The sequence below is a fragment of the Furipterus horrens genome, unplaced genomic scaffold, assembly GCF_987537825.1.
Source record: "Furipterus horrens unplaced genomic scaffold, mFurHor1.1.pri manual_scaffold_10, whole genome shotgun sequence".
In the NCBI taxonomy this organism is placed as follows: Eukaryota; Metazoa; Chordata; class Mammalia; order Chiroptera; family Furipteridae; genus Furipterus; species Furipterus horrens.
The window spans coordinates 32,478,860-32,501,564 of record NW_028327180.1 but is presented as its reverse complement, the minus strand read 5'-3'; the positions used below and the strand labels follow the sequence as shown (position 1 = coordinate 32,501,564).

Here is a 22,705-nt window from a genome sequence, read left to right as displayed (position 1 = left end):
TTTCCCAAATGTATTCTTTGGCAGTAAGATGAAGGTATGCCTGATAGCATAAAGAAAGAATGCTAAACTAAAATTTTTTAATTTTTAGCTTATGTTATAAACTAATATATATCTAGGAATAATTCATCCTCAGTGTCCTTCACTTTCCTCGTCCACTCAGCCAGTACATTTTATGATCTGCTACCTGTAGTACATACTTTAACCCTGTATATATCAGCAAGGGTGTTTGGACTTGGAGGAGCAGAGAACGTAACTGGTAATGGCTTAAACATATACATTTATTTACTTCAAATGACATCCAGACGTAGGTATCCCAGAGTTATTTCACAAGGATCTCCTCATGGACACTCACTCAGTGTGTTGACTTTTGCCCTTTCTTGATAACAAGGTGGCTACCACTGCTCGAAGTATCTCATTCTCCTGTGAAAGTCCCCTCAGGACAAAGAGGGCAGACAAACTCCCTCCTCAAATTCCTTATGCTTGTTAGGGAGGAAAAAAGTCTTTTTCAGGAGCCTACAATATACTGTGCTCATTTCTTATGAACAGAACTGAATCAAATGAACACTCCTAGACCAACAGAGAACAGAATAGAAGGGATTACATGATTGACTAAACTTAATAAGATTTAGTAACTGTGACTGACATGCTAGAAGCAAGGAATAGAGTGAATGGCCTTTGGGCAGGCATCCAAGCATCTGAAACACTATTCTTTACTAGTAAGCCACTTGGAAAATTCATAATTCTGCTTTCCTTATTTGTGGGCTCTGCAGGTATAGAGGCTTTGATACCCAAAGTGGGTAGTATTGCCACCAGAACCACAAAAATTCAAATTGGTTGCTGAGACTACCTTCTTGCCATATTAGGTCCTTCTGCCACTGAACAGAGAGGCCCAAACAAAACCAGACAAATAGCAAACAAAAGAATATGAGGGTAGGTAATTATGCTGTGGTTGAGGTAATTAAGCCTAATTACCAGAAGGAAATAGTTACTGGCACACAGTAGGGGAAAACAAAAGGTGGAATTCAGGAGATGTTTCAGAGTTCCCTCTAACACCACTATATCCTATGGTAAAAGTAATTTCTAAGACAATCACTGTAGCCCTATATAGGCAGCGGCTAAATCCCATCACTTAGACCCTTCACTATAAACCAGCTGAGAGTCTGGTTTCAGTCCCAGCCTCAAGTGGAATATAGGTTATTCCAAACTAATCATGTTAATTCTATTCCCCTTAGCTTCCATGACATCCATTTAACAAAGTTCTGACCTGTGAGATTGGAGAAGATGGTGTGGAGAAAAAAATTTTAGGTTTCAAAAGAGACAAAGAGAAGTAGTACTGTGTGTGTGTGTGTGTGTGTGTGTGTGCATGTGTGTGTACACACACATACATGCACACTTCTGGACATTGGTGTATTGGGTCCCATGATGCCATGAACTAAACAACCCTGGAGTTATATTAGTTTTGAACTTCCTGTTATGCAGGGTAGTAAATTCCATTACTTTTTTTGAATTGAAGTTTATTGTTTTCCATCAAAAACATCCTAATGCTGCATAATCCTCATTTTTATCACTATTATTGCTGTTACCCAAACTTACAGTAGTTTGGTATGTCATTCAAACACATCTTTAAAAAAATAAACATTGCTATTTCTCATTAGCAAATTAATTTTATCCCCAGATTTGCTGATGAGAATTTAATCAGAGCAAAAGCAGCTAGTTGACAATGAAAGGAGTTGGAGCGCCTCACCAAATATATTTTCTCTTCTGTAAGAATTATTTACCCTGAAGAGCTAAAATCCTTAAATTCATTGACACAGTCCTTTTCCCTGTATCAGCATTAGAGTCAAAGTGCAAAACTGTGCCTCTCAGACACTAAATATTATCCTCTGTCAAGGTAGTTTAATAGTACCTTCAATCTGGTTGCAACTATTCAAGTCATACTAAACTGGAGGACGTTCACCTTTTCAAGCACAACATGATCTGCGTATGGGTATCTGCCTCTTTTCAGTCTGATTTCTCCTATGTTGATTTTTATGGTTAAGAAGGCAACTTTATCGGTGTGTACCAAGATAAAGATTTATTTTATTTTTTTTAATTTAACTTTATTTTACACTCCGCCCTGACCATATTATACCATGGCCACCCTCCCCTTCTCTTGTCTCCAAGAATCATTCTAGCATGTGATTTAGATTGAGTCCACTGAAGGATGTTGCTGGACTCATCCTTTTAGAAGCTTCAAAGAGAATCAATTTCCCAGGCTGTTTTCTAGCCTTAGTTTAATTGAAAAAGGGATTCAGGCCTAGAGTATTCCATAGTTTATTCTCCAGTCAAGCCACCTGATAGATTTTGCTTTGGTTTTCCTCAGTATGCTATGGGAAATACTAATTCATTATCTCATTTAGGGTGAACTGTCTGGGCTAAAAGTAAACTGAAACTAGTGGACAATGTATTGATATAGGACAGCAATTTTCAACCATGTGCCACAAGAATGTTTAAAACATGCAATATGTGACTATTTAGTCTTGGGCACCAACCTCTTTCCCTTAGACTGTCAAATAAAAAATGACAACAGCCAACACAACAATAGTAATCTGGTGTGAATGAATCAAATTATTCATTTTGGTCATATTGGCAAAAAATATATTTTTTGGTGTGCCCCAGAGTTTTAGTAATTAGCTTACATGTGTGCCATGATACAAAAAAGGTTGAAAATCGCTGATGTAGAAGTTTGGACAAGAGGAAAGAATAAAATTAGAAAATTTTAATTAGAATATTTTAGCATCACAACACCCAGACTACAATTTTTTAAGTGTGAAATTCTAAAAGGAGCAGAATTTCTTCTTTTGTTTGAATTTTGTTACCAATTTAGATTAATGTACCTGGATACTTTGCAGTATTGTATTACCATTTTAAGGACATTTCAAAGAAAAATTTGTTTGCCTTTTTTTTCCCTTTCATACCCTATCTGACCACCTTGACACCTCTGAAATGTTCTTTATCTCATGTGACCACAGTTTCAATGAAACTTGACATCACTTTCTAGATTTAACTTCTCAGCTTGTGTCCAGGGTAGTTGTCTCTACTATGTCTTTCCTGAATTTATCAATTGCTGCTATCAGTGTTACAGTAGATGTCACTCCAAAATATGTGTTTTATCAGAAATCTAACAAAGTATTTCTCAAGTCTTGGTTGTCACCAATTATACAACATCCATCAATTTAATTGTAACTTTTGAAAATGGGAGTATGAAGGAAATGCTACATTAAATGCAGTTTTTAACCAACTAATTGTATTGTACATCTACACATAAGATTATATAATTCTTTTCTACCATGTTATAAAGTTTAGAGATTCCTTATTTATAATCAAAGTCTTAAGATTTTTGTGAACCAATTTTGCCCATTAGCAGTTAACTGTATCATCACGATGACATGTTGGTTTTTATTATTTGGACAAATGACTCTGAACTTTGAGAGTTTATAATTTAAAGCATTTCATAGTGTACTGGAGTTTTGGTCCAATTATCGGTTTTTGTTGTTGTTGTAATTATTTTTCTATTTTTCCCCTTAGCTGAATTATACAATTCATAAAAGTTTACAGCTTCTCTTGAAAGTCAGTTGGAATCTTTGTACTCATATGTTCATTCAACAAATATTTATTAAGTATCTCTTCACTTACTTGTTCTATGATTTTCACCTTTGGCAAATTAAACTCCCTGTGCTTCAGTTTTACCATCTGTAAAATGGGGAAGTAATAATTCCTATATCATTGTGGTGTTGTGAAGATTAAATGAAATAATGTATGTTGAGTGCTTCTTAGAGTTTAGTACTCTTAAGTACTCACCCAAATTGTAGCTTTAAATTTATACTAGAGTTACAACTGCAACTTACATTACCAAGAGGCTAGCACTGCTCTAGGCTTTGAGGGTTTTTCTCTTTTGGAACTTCTGGATTCTAGTAGATAAATATTTGGCACCTGATGATGATTCTTCATGAAGTATGTATTGGTCACACCAACATCTCCTAGCTTTAGATGGTGATACTGTTTGCCTTTCATTTCATCTCGACATATGATGAGCAATCTTTTGCACATACAGTGATATTTTGTTTCAATCATACTACATAGTTTAGTCTCTGAGGACATTTTAAACAGTAATTCAGGGCCCAAAATTACGTTCAAATTAAACATGTGTCTTGACTGAAATGATGGTAGGATAAACAGATACTTTAATTACATGAGTAAGTAAACACATGTACTAGCAGTAAAACTACTCTTTAAGTCTCAACTTGCTTCTCTGCTTTTCTACTATTAAGATTTCAGGGTTTTAATGCTATTTTTAAATTGTTTAAGAGCTGTTAAAATATATTTATGAATGAACATCTTAAAACTTTAAGAAGAATTAGTCATTTAAGTCAATACACACACGTATTTTAAGTGCAATATTTGTGTATGAGTTTTTAAATTAGCTAATATTGGTATTCAAATGTGCCGCTTTCCCATTAGTTTGAATTGTTATTAATTATTATTGATTAAAATGCTTTCTTTTTTGAATTTTCAGACATATTAGAGGTAGAAGAGACTTTTTTAAGAAGCTTAGCTTCGCTACCAGCAACTCTGTCAATAATAATTAGAATAATGATTGCTGTATAGTGACATATCATTTAGGAAGTATCTTCATGTTCATCATCTTATTGCTCTTAGTCATGGTGTGACTCTTTTGGGGACTAGTAGAACTCACAGATGTGGCTCTTTCTGTTTGAGGTTATTAGAACTAATTAATAAGGACTATATATTGTTATGTAAAGCCTTAGATACTGAGGTTTATCTTATTTTGTCTAGTGTCATTGCTTTCTCTCATATGAAAAAGAACTGGAAAGATCTGTCCACCTCTCTTCCATTTTCCCTGGACTCCATCAGAGGGATTTCCCATTTTTCTTTTAATTTTCTTTTTTTTTTTTTTCAGATTTAATGTGTTTTATTGATTAAAATATTACATTTGTGCCAATTTCCCTTCCCTCTGCTCCCCTCCACCCGGTGGCCCCCCTCCCTCCAGTTGTCCCCCCCTTTTAGATTATGTCCATTAGTTGTGCATACAGTTCCTCCCAACCTCTCTCCGTCTATTCCATTCCCTCCTACCCTGATCCCCAATTCCTATATCATCTCCCTCCCTCTCCCCACTCCCCCTCCCTGTTGACCTCCCCCCAATATGCTTCCCGTACCCACAGTTCCTTTTCCACTCTCGTTGCCTGTTTAGTTTGCCTTTGTTTCATCTCCCTAGCTTCTGTTTTTTAAACCAGTCCCTTTAACATCTCATATAACAGTGGTTTGGATCTAATGAACTCTTTCAGTTTTATTTTGTCCTGGAAACACTTTCTCTGTCCTTCTATTCTGAATGACAATTTCGCTGGATAGAGTATTCGTGGTTGTAGGTTTTGGATTTTCATTACTTTGAATATTTCTTGCCAGTCCCTTCTTGCCTGTAGGGTCTCTCTTGAGAAGTCAGCTGATAGTCTAATTGGGACCCCTTTGTACATAATTCTTTTCTTCTCTCTTGCTGCTTTTAAGATTCTCTCTTTATCTTTAATTTTTGACATTTTGATTATGATGTGTCTTGGAGTGGTTCTCCCTGGGTCCAGCCTCTTGGGAAATCTCCTTGCTTCCTGGACCTGCAAGTCTATTCCCTTCCCCAAGTCTGGGAAGTTCTCCTTTATTATATTTTCACTCAATTTTTCAAGTTCTAGTTCATCTTCCTCACTCTCTGGCAAACCAATGATTCTTATGTTGGGCCTTTTAAAGCTGTCCCAGAGGTTTCTGATCCTCTCATTGTTGCTTCCCATTTCCTCTCTCTGCATTGGTTGACTGCTTGTTCCTTCTCCATATTCCAGTTTGTTGAAATGAACTCTGGATTTTTTTTCCTCACCATCTGTCTCGTATGCGGTTTTGTTCCTTTCGTTATGAATGTTTTTCGCTTCTTTCTTATCTTTTTCCTGCTCTTTTGTGAATTCTGTAAGCCACCTGATAACAATGGCCCAGAACTGAGCCTCTGACAGGTTTCTTATCTGTTCATCTGTCAGGTTCTCTATCTGTTGCCTGGTGAGCTGTGCCACCGGGATTTCTATAGTTGTCTGCCTCATTTTGACAGATGCGTTTTGTTTTCTTGGGCCAGCTGTAGGGGGCAGTGCCTGTGTACGCGTCACAAGTGAGCGACCGGCGCCTGTCTGCGACCTATTTCGCAGCCCTGTGGTGCTTTCTTTGGGGGCGGGGGTCCAAGATGGATTCACACAGTTATTCCGCTAGGAGACCGGGATCCGTCCTCCCGCCCCCCTGGGCCTCACTGTTCAAGGCGTTGCGGCGGCCGCTCTCCCCAGCGTTGGGGTCGCGCACTGCCAGGGGCCCGACCGCAGCTGGGATTTCTTGCCGCCCCGCCGCGGTCTCAGGTGCGACCGCAAACAGCGCTGCCCTCTTTAACTCTTACCTGCCCAAATGGCACCGCTGGTTTATAACTTCATATGTTGGGCTTCCGTGTAGTTTTATTTTCTGGAATTTCTAGTTATCCTTTGTTTTGAAGTAGTTGTATTCCTCTCTAGTTGTAGAGGGAGACCTAGCGTGTCCGTCTAAGCCTCCATCTTGGCCGGAAGTCTCTTTTAATTTTCTTTGAACTATCCCTCTTTTATGTGCAACTTCCTATTGACTTTTTCTGATTATATATAATTTAGGGTGTATAGGTGACCATTCTCAGCAATTCCTGAGCATTGTGAACGTTAGTGTACTAAAAAATCATTCATAGGTTGTTTTTGGAAGCTGAAGTCCTTGTCAGTTTAAAAATGTACATAAATAAACTGATTTCATTCTGTATTCCATACTCAAAAGTGAACAGTATGACTCTTCATTATACTCCAGATAAAATGTGATGTTCTGAGCAATTTCAGTAACTGTATCAGAAGGAATTGGCAGTTTCTCTCCTCTTCACAACGGTCTCTTCTCTCACATGAGTATGGGCGGTGTGTGCTCTCTGTTCTTCCTAGGGAAGAGATGAAACTTAAACCTGCCACTCAGATTTCAAACTAACATTAAAATTATCTATACATTTATTTTCCAATTTTCATTGCTTCCCTTCCTCTGAGTTATATGTCACACAGAGCCTTGCAGTGAATAGCTTAATTAGGGATACCTCAGTAAGAGGAAAACATTACTCTTATAAAACAATCTTTTCACATAGGACAACTTTAAAAAAATCTGGGCATAGCTTTTGCTGTCATCTTTGAATCTAGTGACTGAATTGAGTATAATAATTATTATATGTATGAGTAGTTTAAATTACCATGAATAAAAGCATTGTGTGACATTTCTGAAATATTTGCTAAGGTCAATGTTACACATAGGAGAGTGGCATGGAAATTTGCAGAAGGGAGAAAACAATGCAAATATTATTGGGTAGAATGAAATGAAATGACAGGATAAAAAATAGATACCTAGTCTTAAACTTGCCCATTTTGTAATCTGCATTTTTTTTTTTACTTCTGCTAAAAAGCAAGGTGTTGATTTTTATTTACAGAGTACATATCCTTTGAGCCCTGGCTGGTTTGGCTCAGTGGATTGAGCGTCGGCCTGCGAGCTAAGTGTCGCTGGTTCGATCTTCCAGTCAGGGCACATCAGAGAAGGAAAACTCTGACTCCAAAAAACCTCCGCTGCCTTGCGGCATACCTCTTCAGAGGAAGGGCTAAGGGAGTAAACCCCGACAGAAAATCCGGAGCCGGAGTCCCTAAGGCGGTTTGACGTTGTAGTCAACACCGGCAACTCCTGCGGCGCACCTGAAGCCAAGCTGTATTGACTCCGTCTTTCCCTTGGACCCTTCAGCTGCGAAGAGAGGGGGGGTCTGCTGCATGGGCAACAGCAGACCCTCCATATCACCCTGCCCAGGCTCTGTAGCTTCAGCTTCACTGGAGAGGACACTCCAGCGTCATCACAAGATGTCGATTCAACACGGGAGGAGACAGATACCGTGTCACTCCCGAGTCGGACTGCACAGCTATTCTCGGCGGTGCAGATAGACTCTTAAGAAGCTACACCATCGTCTCTTGAGACGGACGGCTGCCAACGACATATCCTTTGGTGAATTTGACCTATTCAAGTTCCATGTGGTTTTTTTTTTTTTATTTCACTTAATATAGAGCACATGTTATATGATTAAATAAGGAGAATGAGAACTACTGGACTACATAAAAATTAATAGATTTAACATTTTCCTTAGCAATTCTGAAGGCTGTATCGCAAGAATAAATACTATCAGCAGTTATCTTAACCATTGATGCTCTTTTCAAACAAGTCAATGGGAATATTCCTATTTGACCTATAGAGATGTGCTAATAATATTTTAGAAATAATTAAGAAAATAAAAGTTTTCGTAACATATGTTGTATCATCTAATTTTTACATCATTACTTCTGGTGTGAAAATGTTAACTTTCAATATATTGAATATTAATATTTAGTGTCATGTTGAAAGAAAAATTAGAAATTTAGATTGAACTATGTTGTTTTATAAGTAATTATTGTTAAAATTTTAGGATTGTTATTTTAAAAGTCTTCAATTTTTTTAAATAAAGAAAATTAAATACCCTATTCAGTTTGTTTTCTATTATATAATGCTCTAAGGACAGGTTTATTGCCTGAAAAGTAGTAGCCACGGTACGAGATTTTTATATTGTATACAACAGCAGATTTGAACAAAACTAGCTAAATCAAGATTTTCACTAAATATGTTTCCTAAGCTGTTCTGTAGGGAAACAAAATAAGGGTACTCCCTAGTATGCCACAGTTTTGTTTCATTAATGATTTCCTTTATTGACCAATTATTACACAATGTTTCTGACAAGTACTCATGCCAATAGCCAGTACTTTGAGTACCAACAGTTAACACTTTTATTTTTAATTAAGACTTTTTTTTTAAGAGTAGTTTTAAGTTCACAGCAAAAGTCGGTATTTTTTATTTGGCTTTGCATGTCTGGTTTTCTAGAATTCACTCTGTTCCCAAGTATATATTTTCTGGTTCTAAAGATATATATTTGGTAGATTTTGCTCTTGAAGCACACAGTGGATAATGGTGATTTAATTTTTTAAAAATAGACTCTATTAATGAGAGAAAATAAAGGTATTTATGTAGTAGAAGAAAGCAAAGTAGCTATATCTTAAAACATGAATTATTATGTGGAAAGAGTCATTCTTACAGTAATGACTAAATGGAGAGCTGCATTATACAGGTGACTAAGCTCCAGGACATCTGTTCTTCATTCTAAATTATTATACTTCTTATTGGTCTTAGTGATCTGTTTGTGTTTTCTTGAATTATTTGTTTTTGCCACCTAAACAGATTATGTCAGAACAGCTCACCACTCTTATATGATTGTATAAGTCTTGGTGCTATCATTTGCATAACAAATTTTAGTGGTTTTTTTTTTTTTTTTCTTGAATTACTGGAAACATCTGTTCTATTACAGAAAAGTTTAACAGATGGGATGAGTTAAATTTACCTGGGTTCTCATTGCTGCTTGGCTCTCCTTTTATTTATTCCTCAAGGATTTCTTGTTACACCCTGCACTATTACTGATAGAAATCTTTACCATTTTGCTTCAAGGTCCTAATCATGTCTCTTTTCTAATTCTCTCCAGATGATTTGTCTTCCCTAAGAAGAAAATCAACATGCACTCTGCTTTCTACTTCTATCACTTTCTTTTTTTTTTCTTTCTTTTTAAAATATTTATTTCAAAGTTATTTTCAGATTCACTGGAGTGAATTCTCTTGCTTTTACATTTGTTAGCTACTTCACAACTTCTCCAATACTTGTGATTACTTCTCTTGTGGATAACAGCCATTCTAACAGGTGGGAGGTAGTACCTTTTTTTTTTATATTTCTTTTATTTTTAGAGAGAGGGGAAGGGAGGGAGAAAGAGAGGGAGAGAAACATCAATGTGTAGTTGCCTCTTGAGCACCCCCAAATGGGTTCCTGGCTGGCAATCCAGTCATGTGCCAAACCGGCAACCCTTTGGTTCATAGGCCAGTGCTCAATCCACTGAGCTACACCAGCCAGAGCCTATTCCTTTCTTAATACCTTGTCTCTGGACCGGTAGTGCTATCCTGTCCACTAGGTTTAGGAAGCACAGTGAAGTCCCCTGTATTTTCAAACCTTTCCCCTGCTCCCTTCCTCTCTCTACCTTGCTGCTCTCATTATCTCCTCTTTCTCCTGCACTTCAATCTTTTTCTTTCTCCATTGATGCTCTTTCTTATGTTTTCTAACAAGTACAGGTCAAAATTATCTTGGAAAAAATTCATTTTATCTTTTGTCCTTTAACTTTGCCATGTTTTTCCTCCTTGATACTAATATATCTTTCAAGTGAGCGGTCTCTACTGTTTCCTTACGTTGTGTTCCTTCCTTAGCTTTCTACTTGAACTTGAGAGTCCCCATTACTCTTTGGAAAGAGACCTCTTTAAAGTCACTTTCTTTTTTGTCAGTCACCATATCTAGTGCCCTCCTTTCCTTTTTTTGTCCCCAGAGCTATCTAAAATATAAAGGGATCTAGCTGTGTTCTATGCTGGGCACTTTAATATCCTCACAATAGCCTTTTGTTTTTTACTTATTAGGACCCAAGCTGCAAGAAGGTTGAGTCAATTGTTTATGTCAACATAATCATTAAGGGGCAGAGCCATAATTTGCTCCCACTTCCGAAAATTATGCTTCTTTAACTCCACTATGTAATTGCATTGTCTACTTTTAATTTCAAAGACTCTTAGCCTTGGGGCTTATTCCTTACTGATTCTTCTTATTCAGGATCCTTAATCTGTACCCTCAATTCTCACTTTTTTCTTTATAGTACATTGCCAACTGCCTACTGTACCTTTCCAGTTGTACCTATCAGCATTTCTAAGACCAAACGTATCACTATTTCCTTCAAATTAATGCTGTCTATAACCTGTGGGGTTTTTTTACTATGAGTCATTTCTCTTTGCATCTAAGCCAGATATATCAGTTATCTTTGTCTTTCACTTTTTTAAGTATATTTTATTGATTATATTGTTACAATAGTTCCAATTTTTTCCCCTTTGCTCCCCTCCGCCCAGCACCCCCTCTCCCCCAGCAATCCCCCCCCCCAAAGTCCATGCCCATGGGTCGTACATAATAAGCTCTCCCGCTTCACCCTTTCATATATTCTTCTTCTTCTTTTTAAATAATTAATTAATTAATAATTATTTTAACAATAAAAAATAACAATCCCTCCCTCTCAGACTTAAGACCTTTTATAATCTTATAGAGGACAATGGACGAAGGTCTCGAGCTCCTCTAGCTGCTTCAAGCTGGGCATGGTCATCGTCCTACCTACCCCTGGGTCCAGAAATCCCTAATAAGAGTGGGGGTGTGGAGGGGATGGTGGCCTTCCCACATGGGGAAGGATCGTGCAGGCTCCAGGTCGGTTGGCTGTCCCCGGACAATGGCATGCTTGGTTTAACAGGTTGGCATCCTTGTTGTATTCTGGGGGCAACAGGTTTGGCAACAGGGTTAAAAGACATCATTCAATCCATAACCACTAGATGACAATAGGCAGGTATTAATTTTTCAATGTCCCACATTAGGGAAAAAATGGCTTCTTTGGAGGAAGGTGTGCCAGGGTAGAGGTAAAGTGAGGCCCACAGACCACCCCATTCTTCACCAACCCAGCCACTTAGTTCAGCCAAACCGCTGAGTCTCAGGAGGCAGTGATGCAGACAGGATTAAGTGAGGCCTATATGTACAGACAATCACTCAGGTAATGAGATCATAGGCTTATGCTCTATGAAAACAGATAACACATGTTAATTTATGTAACATAACCCACAAAAAAGTCTCTAAATCTGTAGGACTGTCTTATTGGAAAGACATCCAGTTGTAAGGAATTTGACATTTTTCTTGCCTGTAAATTAAGCATCTTTGATGATACCACAGACATAGTTTAACTTTCAAATGAAAACAAATTTTAAATGAAAAGAAACTTTAAAGACAGTTAGCTGCACTACTTTATAGTCTACCACTGAGCATTGTGATTTTTCTTGAATCGCGATTTTTCTCCGTAAGATTACCCTCCTTGTCATTAAAGGGACTGCATTAAGTCCATTTTTTTTTTTTTTTCACTGTGTGGTTGCCTCTCACTCGCGCCCCCAACTGGGGACCTGACGTGCAACCTAGTAATGTGCCCTGACTGGGAATCGAACCAGCCACACTTGGCTCACAGGCCAATGCTCAATCCACTGAGCCACAGCAGCCAGGGCTTATTAAGTTCATTTTTAATGTATCCTGTCCATTTGCATAAACACAACAAGAGCAGCAAATGATCACTTATGATCTTTAGTTCTGCTTTGCTGGAACTTACGCAAGGAACATTTAGGGTGACCTTCAGTCTGCCCTTCCGGGCACAGGAGCTGAGCCACATACCTGGCATTCAGCCTTGCCTGTGCACACTTGTCTTTTCCAAGTCCTTATGGTTTTCCATTGTGCCTTAAGGTCCCTTCTAGCCATCTTTCAGGAAAACAACCTTCATTCCTTCCCTGGAAAGATTGCTGTGGACCGCACAACCAACCAAGCTATCAGGCCTTTTATCTCGTGGGCTTTTTGTCTTTCACTTTTGATTATCCCCTGACTTGGTAGCATACGAGGGTTTGTTTGTTTTTTCATGTTTTTAGAAAAGATATCCTTTGCATTTTTAATTGTTTTTTCACATGTTCAAGCCTAAACAAGTTAGGTAAGATATTAAAAGTCTCAAGACATGTAATCCATAAAAAAGGGAATGACCAACAGTATACTTTTATGATACTTATATGAGGCAAATATCAGTGTTAATTTATAACTGAATAGCATCAAATGATATTAAAATGGTATATATCATGCAATTAGAGATTTATATACTATTTAATGAATCACATTAGTGGTTTTAAAATATTTTATATAATTTCACTTATCCTCCCCTGAGGACATTTTTAAATTGCTTTTTATAAAGGTCGGGGGGGTCACATTTTTTAGTTGCTTTTTAGAGAGAGGGAGGGAGAGAGAGAGAGAAAGAGAGAAATATTGATGTGAGATATAAACATTGGTTGCCTCTCATACGTGCCCCAACCAGAGGAATAGAACCCACCACCTAGATATGTGCCCTGCCTGGAGATCGAACTCACAACCTTCCAGTTCATGGGACAATGCTCCAACCAACTGAGCCATACTGGCCAGAGCATATACTTTATATAATTTTTAAAAAGTAGATTAGAATTGTTTTATATATCTTAAATATTGATTTATAAGTAGGTATGAATAAAGAACCTATTAAATAATATTTGATTTACACTTCTTTGTCTTTGAACCACTTAGGTTAAAATTAAGCACTTCTGATTGTTATTCTTTTAAATTCAGTAATTTTATGAAACGCCTGACAAGTTTTGCTGAGTAGACCAATTAAATATACAGTCAACTCTCGATTATTCAAACTAATGGAGGAAGGATGGAACAAGCATTACCATTTCTCTGGTTCCTGCCCCCTCAGACAGTTGCTGAAAGCCTCATTCCAGACAAATTCTTTGGCTTTCCATCTTGATCATGTTAACATTCTCTAGCCTTGTATCAGGGATGCAGTCTGAATATGGCTTGCAATTGAGTTGACAAGGGAGTTTCATGATATCCCATTCTATTCTTTATATACATTTTTAAAATCAGTGTTTTAGGATTGCTTTGGAATCCTAATTCTCATTAGGATGTTTTCTGATGGCTCATATGATTAGTTTTATATTTTAAAAGCTTATCTTTGAATTACAATTTACAAATAGTTATAAGGTTTCAAAAGCATTACCTTGTGGTACCAAATTATTTTTTAACATTTTTCAATATAAAAATTTTATGAGAGTTTTAAGAGCCTTTTATAAAAATCTTACAACTTTTGAATTCTTAATGTAGCTAATATATCTGGGTACTGTGTAAGTGTTTGTAAAGGGAAGAAATGCTGAAGGAATTTATGTGTGAAAACAGTATGTTGGGTGTATATAATATGTGATTTTCTCTACCGATTAACTGCGCACAATATGCTATTATCCAGACATAAGCATTCATGGTAATGCATGTATCTGGATAACTGTGAGTTGAAATAAACACACCTGCCTTTTATTTCAATAATTGCACATTCAAATCCACTTAAGGCAATTATTTGAATGTGACCTCCACATACATGACAGAACATAGGTTTTAGCGTTTGATTTTTTTGTTGATGTTTTGTTGTTGTTGGTTTAAATCTGAAATAGGTACAAACTACAGGTGATGGTTCTCTGGAAAACTGCATGCAGAGAAAAGGAAATTCAAAGCTAAATCCTATGAAGACCGTAAATTGTTTTATGTTTTGCTTCAGTGTGTATTGAAGCTAAGCTCTTGTAGAATATAGCAATGCTTAAAGCCAAAGTGCGTACAACCCGTAAACTGGTCTGGAATTGTGCCCGCTTTGCTTTAAGTAAAATAATTTAATTATTTTTCTTTTGAGAATGAAGTTGTTAGCCTTTCATTCGGAGAATCTTTTTTTCTCAGGAACCTGTTTCTTTGAAAAGTGCATAAGAATGTGTATCTGAGCTTTAAGACATTGTGTTTGTTTATTTGTTTATGTTTTGTTAATGGGAATGTTTGTGATAAGGCTTATTTTGAAGTCTATAAGTAGTTCCTCCTTCCCCTCTTCAGCACCCCCGCCCCCACACACACACACAATTTAGGCTATTTAGGCTATATTTTGGTATAATTAGTTTTAACTGACATGAGCCAGAAAATTGAATTAGAATTTCTTCAGGAATCTTAACTTTGAATTTCCTAGTTTTCATTGCATGTAAACCAGCAGCCACAAATAATAGTTTCAGTTTCAATTTTAGCTTGTATTTGCATGTTAAAGCTTTAAAAAGTCTTAATGCTAGAAAGAATTTATAGCTATTGTGCTGGTATTGCCTAATTGTTAAATTTATAAATAAAGACTGATTTTATTTATGATATTTGTCTTTCTGCTGTAGGGAGTGAACTACTTTATGTCCAAGGGTATCCTAGACGATTCACCAAAGGAAATAGCAAAGTTTATCTTCTGTACAAGAACACTAAATTGGAAAAAACTGAGAATCTATCTTGATGAAAGGTAAAAAAATATTAAAATTTTCATCAGAAATGAGTTTAGTAATGCTTTTTATGAGATGTTTTATTTTAAAAACTATACTACATAGCAGTTATCCAGTTGCAAAATTGAGTAAAGACAGGGAAAAGATTTTACAAGTCATTTCTTTGCTAGCTTTAACTTGCTGATAAGGAAAGTAAAAGTTAAAAAAATTACACATATACAGAACACAAACACACAAAATGGAAGCCCAACATCTTTGTAATAGCAAACCAAGACCAAGTATTTTTGAGGAAACTGCAGTCCTTTTTCTTAATAACTAGCTATAAAATTTAAGTGTTTGGGTAACTAAAAGTTATAAATTCTGAAATCACCCATATGAAAATTAAATAGGCAAATCGTAATCATAAATTCACAAATCCTAGTGATATGAAATATGTGTATATTTTCATATCAGTACTACACAAAAGTGTCATGTTCAGCTTTGAAAATCCTGCAAATGTGTCATTTAACAGTATGTTTTGTACAGATAGAAATGATGCCTACTAGCTGTTCTGATTTGATAGTCACTCATTTGTATTCTTTAATTATGGTTATCAATGTCCACGAAAATACTGGGATAACATTTTGGTGTGACATCACTGAACTACCATTTTTTAAATTATAGATCTCATAGTAATCTAATGAATGGTTCAAAATATTTGTCTTTTCATTGTAATTTTCAGTGCTTTTTACTTCTCAGGATTTTTCAATAGCAATCTCCATTCATTATATTCTAGGAACTTTGCTAGAGAGTAGGGTTATACAGTTGATTAAAACATAATCCGTGTCTTTGAGGAGTTTACAGTCCAGCATACTGATCATTGAAAGAAATCTCTTACATAAAGATGGTGTTATTAACTCTTTTGATCTTTAAATGTGAGGTACCTACAAATCAGCAGTTTTTCCTCTAAAGAAGCTGATCTTTTTGTAAATGTTTTAGGTTTTACAGACCATATGATTTCTGCCACAACTACTTATAACTCTACCTTTGTGTCATGAAAGCACACACATGTAGTACACAAACAAATGAGTCTGGCTGTGTTCTAATAAGACTGTATTTACAAAAATGGGCAGTGGCCATATTTGGTCCACTAACTGTTGTTTGCGTGTCCCTGCTGTAAGCTACTGGTAGATAGTAAAGATTGTGATTATATAATCATGATTTAGTTCAGTATTGATTTATAACAAAGATGACTTTATTATAATACTATTGATAAAAAATTAAATACATATATACATATGCAAATATTTCTATAATTGTAAATAATCTAAATGTTTATCAGTATTGTTATGTTCATAAGATGGGATACTGTGGAGCTGTTAAAAAGAATGAGTTAGACTTATGTGTAAAGACATAGAAAGCCGTTCACAATATGGGGTCTGTCCAGAAAGTACTATGAAAAATAGATATATTCAATGAAGAAGATACAGGATACAAGAAACATTGTACATAGGAACAATGACACCTCAGTCCCCTTCAAAGTAGGCACCCTGGGACCTCACACAGTTCTCCTAACTGCCATCAGTTGCCTGTTGTGTTTTCCAGAATCTCATCGAAGGTCTGAAATCTCTTCCCTTTCAAAGGTGATTTTAGTTTTGGGAAAAGTCAAAAGTTCCAGAGCACCAGACCTGGGCTGTAGGGGGAGTGAGTCACTAGGTGATTTGATGTTTTGCCAAAACATAATGCATGAGTGGGCACGTTGTCGTGATGAAGCTACCAATCACCAGTTGCCCATAGCTGTGGACTTCTGCATTATCCGGATAGTTTCTGCAGAGTAATATTGAAGCTTAATGCAAAATGTAATGCAGATTTGTTGCTGTACTCACTCAGTCATCTTGAACAATAGCCACGCAGTACACATCCTCACTCAACAGTGCCTACCACTCTCACTGACTTAAGTGCAGTGAAGTCGTCATTGTTCAGTCATGTGCATTCCAGTTCACTCTCCTTGGTTGCCAGGTTACATTGATGTCATGCAAACTGTTCTCATTTTTTAACAATGGTTGGACTTTTTCTGGACAGACCTCATATACTGTGTAAATAAACAAAAGAAAGTTCTACAACAACATATGGTATATGTAGTAAGGAGTTGTTACCTCTGGTGATGGGGATTGGTATGAAAGGTGAGTACTCCTTATTTTCATAATTTAAAAATATTTAAAATTATGTTGCTCATTTGGACTTAGCCAAGAAGACACTTGAAAAGTAGTGGCCCTTTTTAATACTGAAAATTTTATTTATTTTACTTTATTATTAGAATTACTATTTTTACCTTGTTTTCTTATTCTGTTTATGAAAAAATTTTTAAACTTTTATTTTATTTTTGGAGAGAGGTGAAGACAGGGAGAAAGATAGGGAGAGAAAGGAACATTGATATACGAGAGAGACATTGATTGGTTGCCTCCCGCACACCCCCAATTGAGGACCTGGCCTGCAGCCCAGGCATGTGCCCTGACTAGGAATCGAACCAGTGGCCTTTTGGTTCACAGGTTGGCACTCAATCCACTGAGCCACATCAGCCACAGCTATATATAATTCTTAAAATTAAAAAAAAATCTGGACTTCTGGCCAAGATAGAGGCCTAGACAGACACACTGCATCTCCCTCCACAACTAAAAAGGAACACAACTACTTCAAAACTAGAGAAAACCAGAAGTTCCAGAAAATCAAGCTGCATGGAAGTCCAACAAACAAAGATATAAAGAAGAAGTACTCATCCAGACAGGTAGGAGGGGCGGAGCCGGGACAGAGAGGACTTGGGGTGGTGGTGGCAGCAAATGCGGCAGCAGTGGCAGTGGCAGACTGGCAGAAAGTGCAGTTACATGTTTTAAAAAGTCAAGAGGGAACCTGGGGAGCGTTCCCAGCCCTAGACCAGGCCACGCAGCTCACAGTCCCAGTGCCAGGGAAAATAAGAGCCTCATTGCTTCTGACTGTGCAAACCACTGGGGGTTGGGGTGGAGGTGGAAACTGCCAGTCTCTCAGCAGAGTTCGCTTGTTTGAAGGGCCCCCACAGTCCTAGAACATCTGCAGACACACCCACTCTGGGAACAATGGCCAGGGCAACAGCTAGAGAGGCACCAGTCCCATACGGAAGTGGGAAAGGTGCCTAGAAGAGGGGTGAGTGCTGAGCGGGTGGCATTGTTCCCTCTCAGACCCCTCCCCCCCACACAGTGCCACAGTGTAATGAAATGGGTTGCCCTGTACTGACGAATACCTAAGGCTCCACCCCTTACAACGTAACAGGAATGACAGCTCTACCTAAGACACAGAGGCAAACAAACACAGGAGCCTGTCAAGATGAGGAGACAGAGGAGAAAGAGGATCAAAACTATGAACACTAAAATGACAACAAATTCACAACTATCAACAACCGAATCTAAAAAATAGAAACAAAATCCAACTAAGCAAACCAGAATAGGAACAGAATCATAGGTATGGGATCACTTGGAGGCTTATTAGCTGGGAGGGGGAAGGGAGAGAAATGGAGAAATGGTGCAGTTATTAAGAAGCATAATTGGTTGGTACAAAATGGACAGGGGGAAGTTAAAAATAATATAGGAAAGAGTGAAGCCAAGGAACTTATATGCACAATCCATGGACATGAACTAAGGGGGGTGGGATTGCTGGAGGGAAGGAGGGTGCTGGGCAGAGGGGAGCAAAGGGAAAAAAATTGGGACTACTGTAACAACATAATCAATAAAATATATTTAAATTTTTTTTTTAAATCTGAGTGTGATTATTTAAGTAATTAAATGATTTTAAAATATTTCATAGATCTGGTTGGTGTGGCTCAGTAGATTGAGTGCTGACCTGTGAACCAAAAGGTCACTGGTTCGACTCTGAGTCAGGGCACATGCCTGGGTTGTAGGTGATCTATCAATGTTTCTCTCGCACATTGATGTTCCTTTCTCTTCCTCTCTTCCCCTCTCTCTGAAAATGAATAAATAAAATCTTAAAACAAAAAACACTTAAAAAAATAAAACCAGGTCTCCAGGTGTTGTTTATGCAGGTGGTCACTGGCTCAGACTTTGGGAAATATTGCTCTAGAAAATAAAAACAATGCTGCAGTTGCCAAGACGGGCATTTATAAAACAGAAAAAAAAAATTTATATATACTTTATAGGATTAGCTGATCTGGTACTCAATAATAAAGTATTTTTATTCAAAAAATTATGATTAATAGAAAAATGTTAACTAAAGCTGTATCTTTTTTTTTATTATTAGGAGAGATGTCTTGGATGATCTTGTAACGCTGCATAATTTTAGAAATCAATTCTTGCCCAATGCACTGAGAGAATTTTTTCGTCACATCCATGCCCCTGAAGAGCGTGGGGAATATCTTGAAACTCTTATAACAAAGTTCTCACATAGATTCTGTGCTTGTAACCCTGACTTAATGAGAGAACTTGGCCTTAGTCCTGGTAAGAATATATATATAGTGAATTACTCCTTTCCCCGACTCCCACCTCCAGGTAAAAACAGTAGTTTATGAGACATTTTTCTCACTGTAGGGAAAAATTACAAATACTTGTCTTACTGCTTGTAGCAGTGACTATTTTAGTTTGCCATATCATTTATTTATATATAGTCAACAATCATTATCATTATGTCTATTCAACATTGTACGCCCTGGCTGGTTTGGCTCAGTGGATTGAGCGTCGGCCTGCGAGCTAGGTGTCGCTGGTTCGATCTTCCAGTCAGGGCACATCAGAGAAGGAAAACTCTGACTCCAAAAAACCTCCGCTGCCTTGCGGCATACCTCTTCAGGGGAAAGGCTAAGGGAGTAAACCCCGACAGAAAATCCGGAGCCGGAGTCCCTAAGGCGGTTTGATGTTGTAGTCAACACTGGCAACTCCTGCGGCGCACCTGAAGCCAAGCTGTATTGACTCCGTCTTTCCCTTGGACCCTTCAGCTGCGAAGAGAGGGGGGGTCTGCTGCATGGGCAACAGCAGACCCTCCATATCACTCTGCCCAGGCTCTGTAGCTTCAGCTTCACTGGAGAGGACACTCCAGTGTCATCGTAAGATGTCGATTCAACACGGGAGGAGGCAAATACCGTGTCACTCCGGAGTTGGACTGCACAGCCATTCTCGGCGGTGCAGATAGACTCTTAAGAAGCTACACCATCGTCTCTCGAGACGGACGGCTGCCGCCGAGTCAACAAACTGTTTTAGGAGGAAAGTTAGACTTAGCTATATACATTTTTAAAAAATATATTCTTGTTTGAGCATTGGTATTTTTACTACTCTAATTAAATACTTGAGAAATTATTTTTAAAGCTTTTAATTTACATATTACATGGGTAACACCTAGAATTTTTCTTTAAAAGTGTTTTTAATGTAACTAGCATTAATTGTATGTGTGTTTGCATAATATAGCCTGAGTCACTTACATATTTTTTCGTGTCATATAGCTTTACTTAACTATTCATATAAAGTTTTATTGTGTTTACTAAGAAGATTTTACAAAATAGTTATCATACTAAATTCGTTGAGCACAATTTTATAAGACATACTATTTAAGTAGCGTTGTTCAGACTGGATTCTGAAATATAAACACTATAGTAGTAGCAAGTATCATGAAGTTTGTTACTATTTTAATAGTAAACAGCAACTATTGCCGTGTGTGTGTGTGTGTAAATATTTTTGTTGCATGGTGCTCAGCTTTAGCACTCTTTTCCCTGAAGATTTACTTTTGAGAGTAATATGTAAAGTCCATAGACCTTTAAAATACGTATCTCAAATAATATTATCTTAACCATCTTATGAGTTGTTTACGTTTTATTTTCTAGTAGCAAGTTAATGCATTTCCTTGTCATTAAAGATGCTTTCAAATTAAACTAGGGTTGTGTAAAATCATATGTAAATAAATATGTGACTTCTTTTTAATGGGAAGGTAAAGATACTGACAGTACTGAAGTATTTTATGTGGAGTTGAATGGGACTATCACATTTGAAAGCAAGATGAAAATAAAGCCAATTATGAATTTTTAAAATTTAGAGTAAGTTTTCACTATAAACTCTTTAACTATTTTAAAGTTCTTTTGATTTGAAGAGAGTGCAGAATTGGTAGTCAGCTGTGCTGATAAGCCCTCGCTGTTTGCCCAGGACACAGGACCTTCAGTGCTGAAACTGGGAAAGGCCCAGGCAAGCCTGGATGGCTTGGTAATCCTGTAGTTAGAATCCAGTCTTGAGGTTTTGGAATCATGAACATGTTTGCATTGTCTCATGCCTGTAGAACCACATTTTGAAATGTTTCTTTTTCCTTCCAGATGCAGTCTATGTCCTGTGCTACTCTCTGATTCTGCTTTCCATTGACCTCACTAGCCCTCATGTGAAGAATAAAATGTCAAAACGAGAATTTATTCGAAATACCCGTCGTGCTGCTCAAAATATTAGCGAAGATTTTGTAGGGCACCTTTACGACAACATCTACCTTATTGGCCACGTGGCTGCATAACAGCACAATTGCTAGGACTTTAACTTTATTAACTTCAAACTAAAAGCTACCCAAGGACTTACGTAGCAGATATGGGGGTTACATTAGTCCTGGTTCTTCTATCCTCTGTATACAATCAAGCTTGAGTGTGCAACCTTATTTTCTTTTACTATTTTATTTTTTAGTAATTTCCTTGAAGAACTGAAGAATTTTGCAGAATTTTTCTTAATTTTGCTTATTATGTTTTGCACAAAGCAGAGTCCTCGTCTGACATAGCTGTTTAAGAATGTTAAACTGACATACTCTAAAAGATAGTATATTTGTGCATTAGATTTTCCTGAAAAACTACTCATTTCCATTCTTTTTAAAAATATACCATGTAATGTGTACATATTTAACTGAAGAGATTTATAATCATAATTATTTTATTGTAAAAATTTTAACTAAAGCCTTTTGTTTTCCTCTCAAACTGAGTCCTGAAATTTATTTGATTCTGATCTGAGATTATTAGTTTTCATGAAAGTTGACTCTTACTTTGGTAGAAATCAATATCAGCTTCTCTTTCCTTTCAACTTTGAAGAGTATTGATTTCTTAGTACCAAATAGGCACTTATTTTTATAATATAAATTTATCACTTGATTTTTAATTTTTAAAACTTCTGGGTCAGTCATGTCACAATAAACAAAATATTATTACAACTTATATTTGAAGTAACTAGCCTAACTTTACTCGTCGGCAGCCGTCCGTCTCGAGAGACGATGGTATAGCTTCTTAAGAGTCTATCTGCACCGCCGAGAATGGCTGTGCAGTCCAATTCGGGAGTGACACGGTATCTGTCTCCTCCCGTGTTGAATCGACATCTTGTGATGACGCTGGAGTGTCCTCTTCAGTGAAGCTGAAGCTACAGAGCCTGGGCAGGGTGATATGGAGGGTCTGCTGTCGCCCATGCAGCAGACCCCCCCTCTCTTCGCAGCTGAAGGGTCCAAGGGAAAGACGGAGTCAATACAGCTTGGCTTCAGGTGCGCCGCAGGAGTTGCCGGTGATGACTGCAACGTCAAACTGCCTTAGGGACTCCGGCTCCGGA

General features: G+C 37.3%; 1 protein-coding gene across 3 annotated transcripts in view; it reads left to right on the top strand.

Moving 5' to 3' along the window:
- The window catches only part of FBXO8 (F-box protein 8), a 48,603-nt gene extending 26,282 nt beyond the window's left edge, over nt 1-22,321 (top strand). The window contains exons 5-7 of one of the 3 annotated variants that reach the window (XM_090288939.1): nt 15,045-15,163; nt 19,407-19,603; nt 21,454-22,321. In XM_090288939.1, the coding sequence (XP_090145065.1) occupies nt 15,045-15,163; nt 19,407-19,603; nt 21,454-21,641 (504 nt within the window). In that variant the 3' untranslated portion in view covers nt 21,642-22,321. The remainder of the gene's footprint in view (nt 1-15,044; nt 15,164-19,406; nt 19,604-21,453) is intronic. The other 2 variants (XM_090288941.1, XM_090288940.1) reach the window with 2 other exon arrangements.
- The last annotated feature ends 384 nt before the right edge of the window (nt 22,322-22,705 follow it).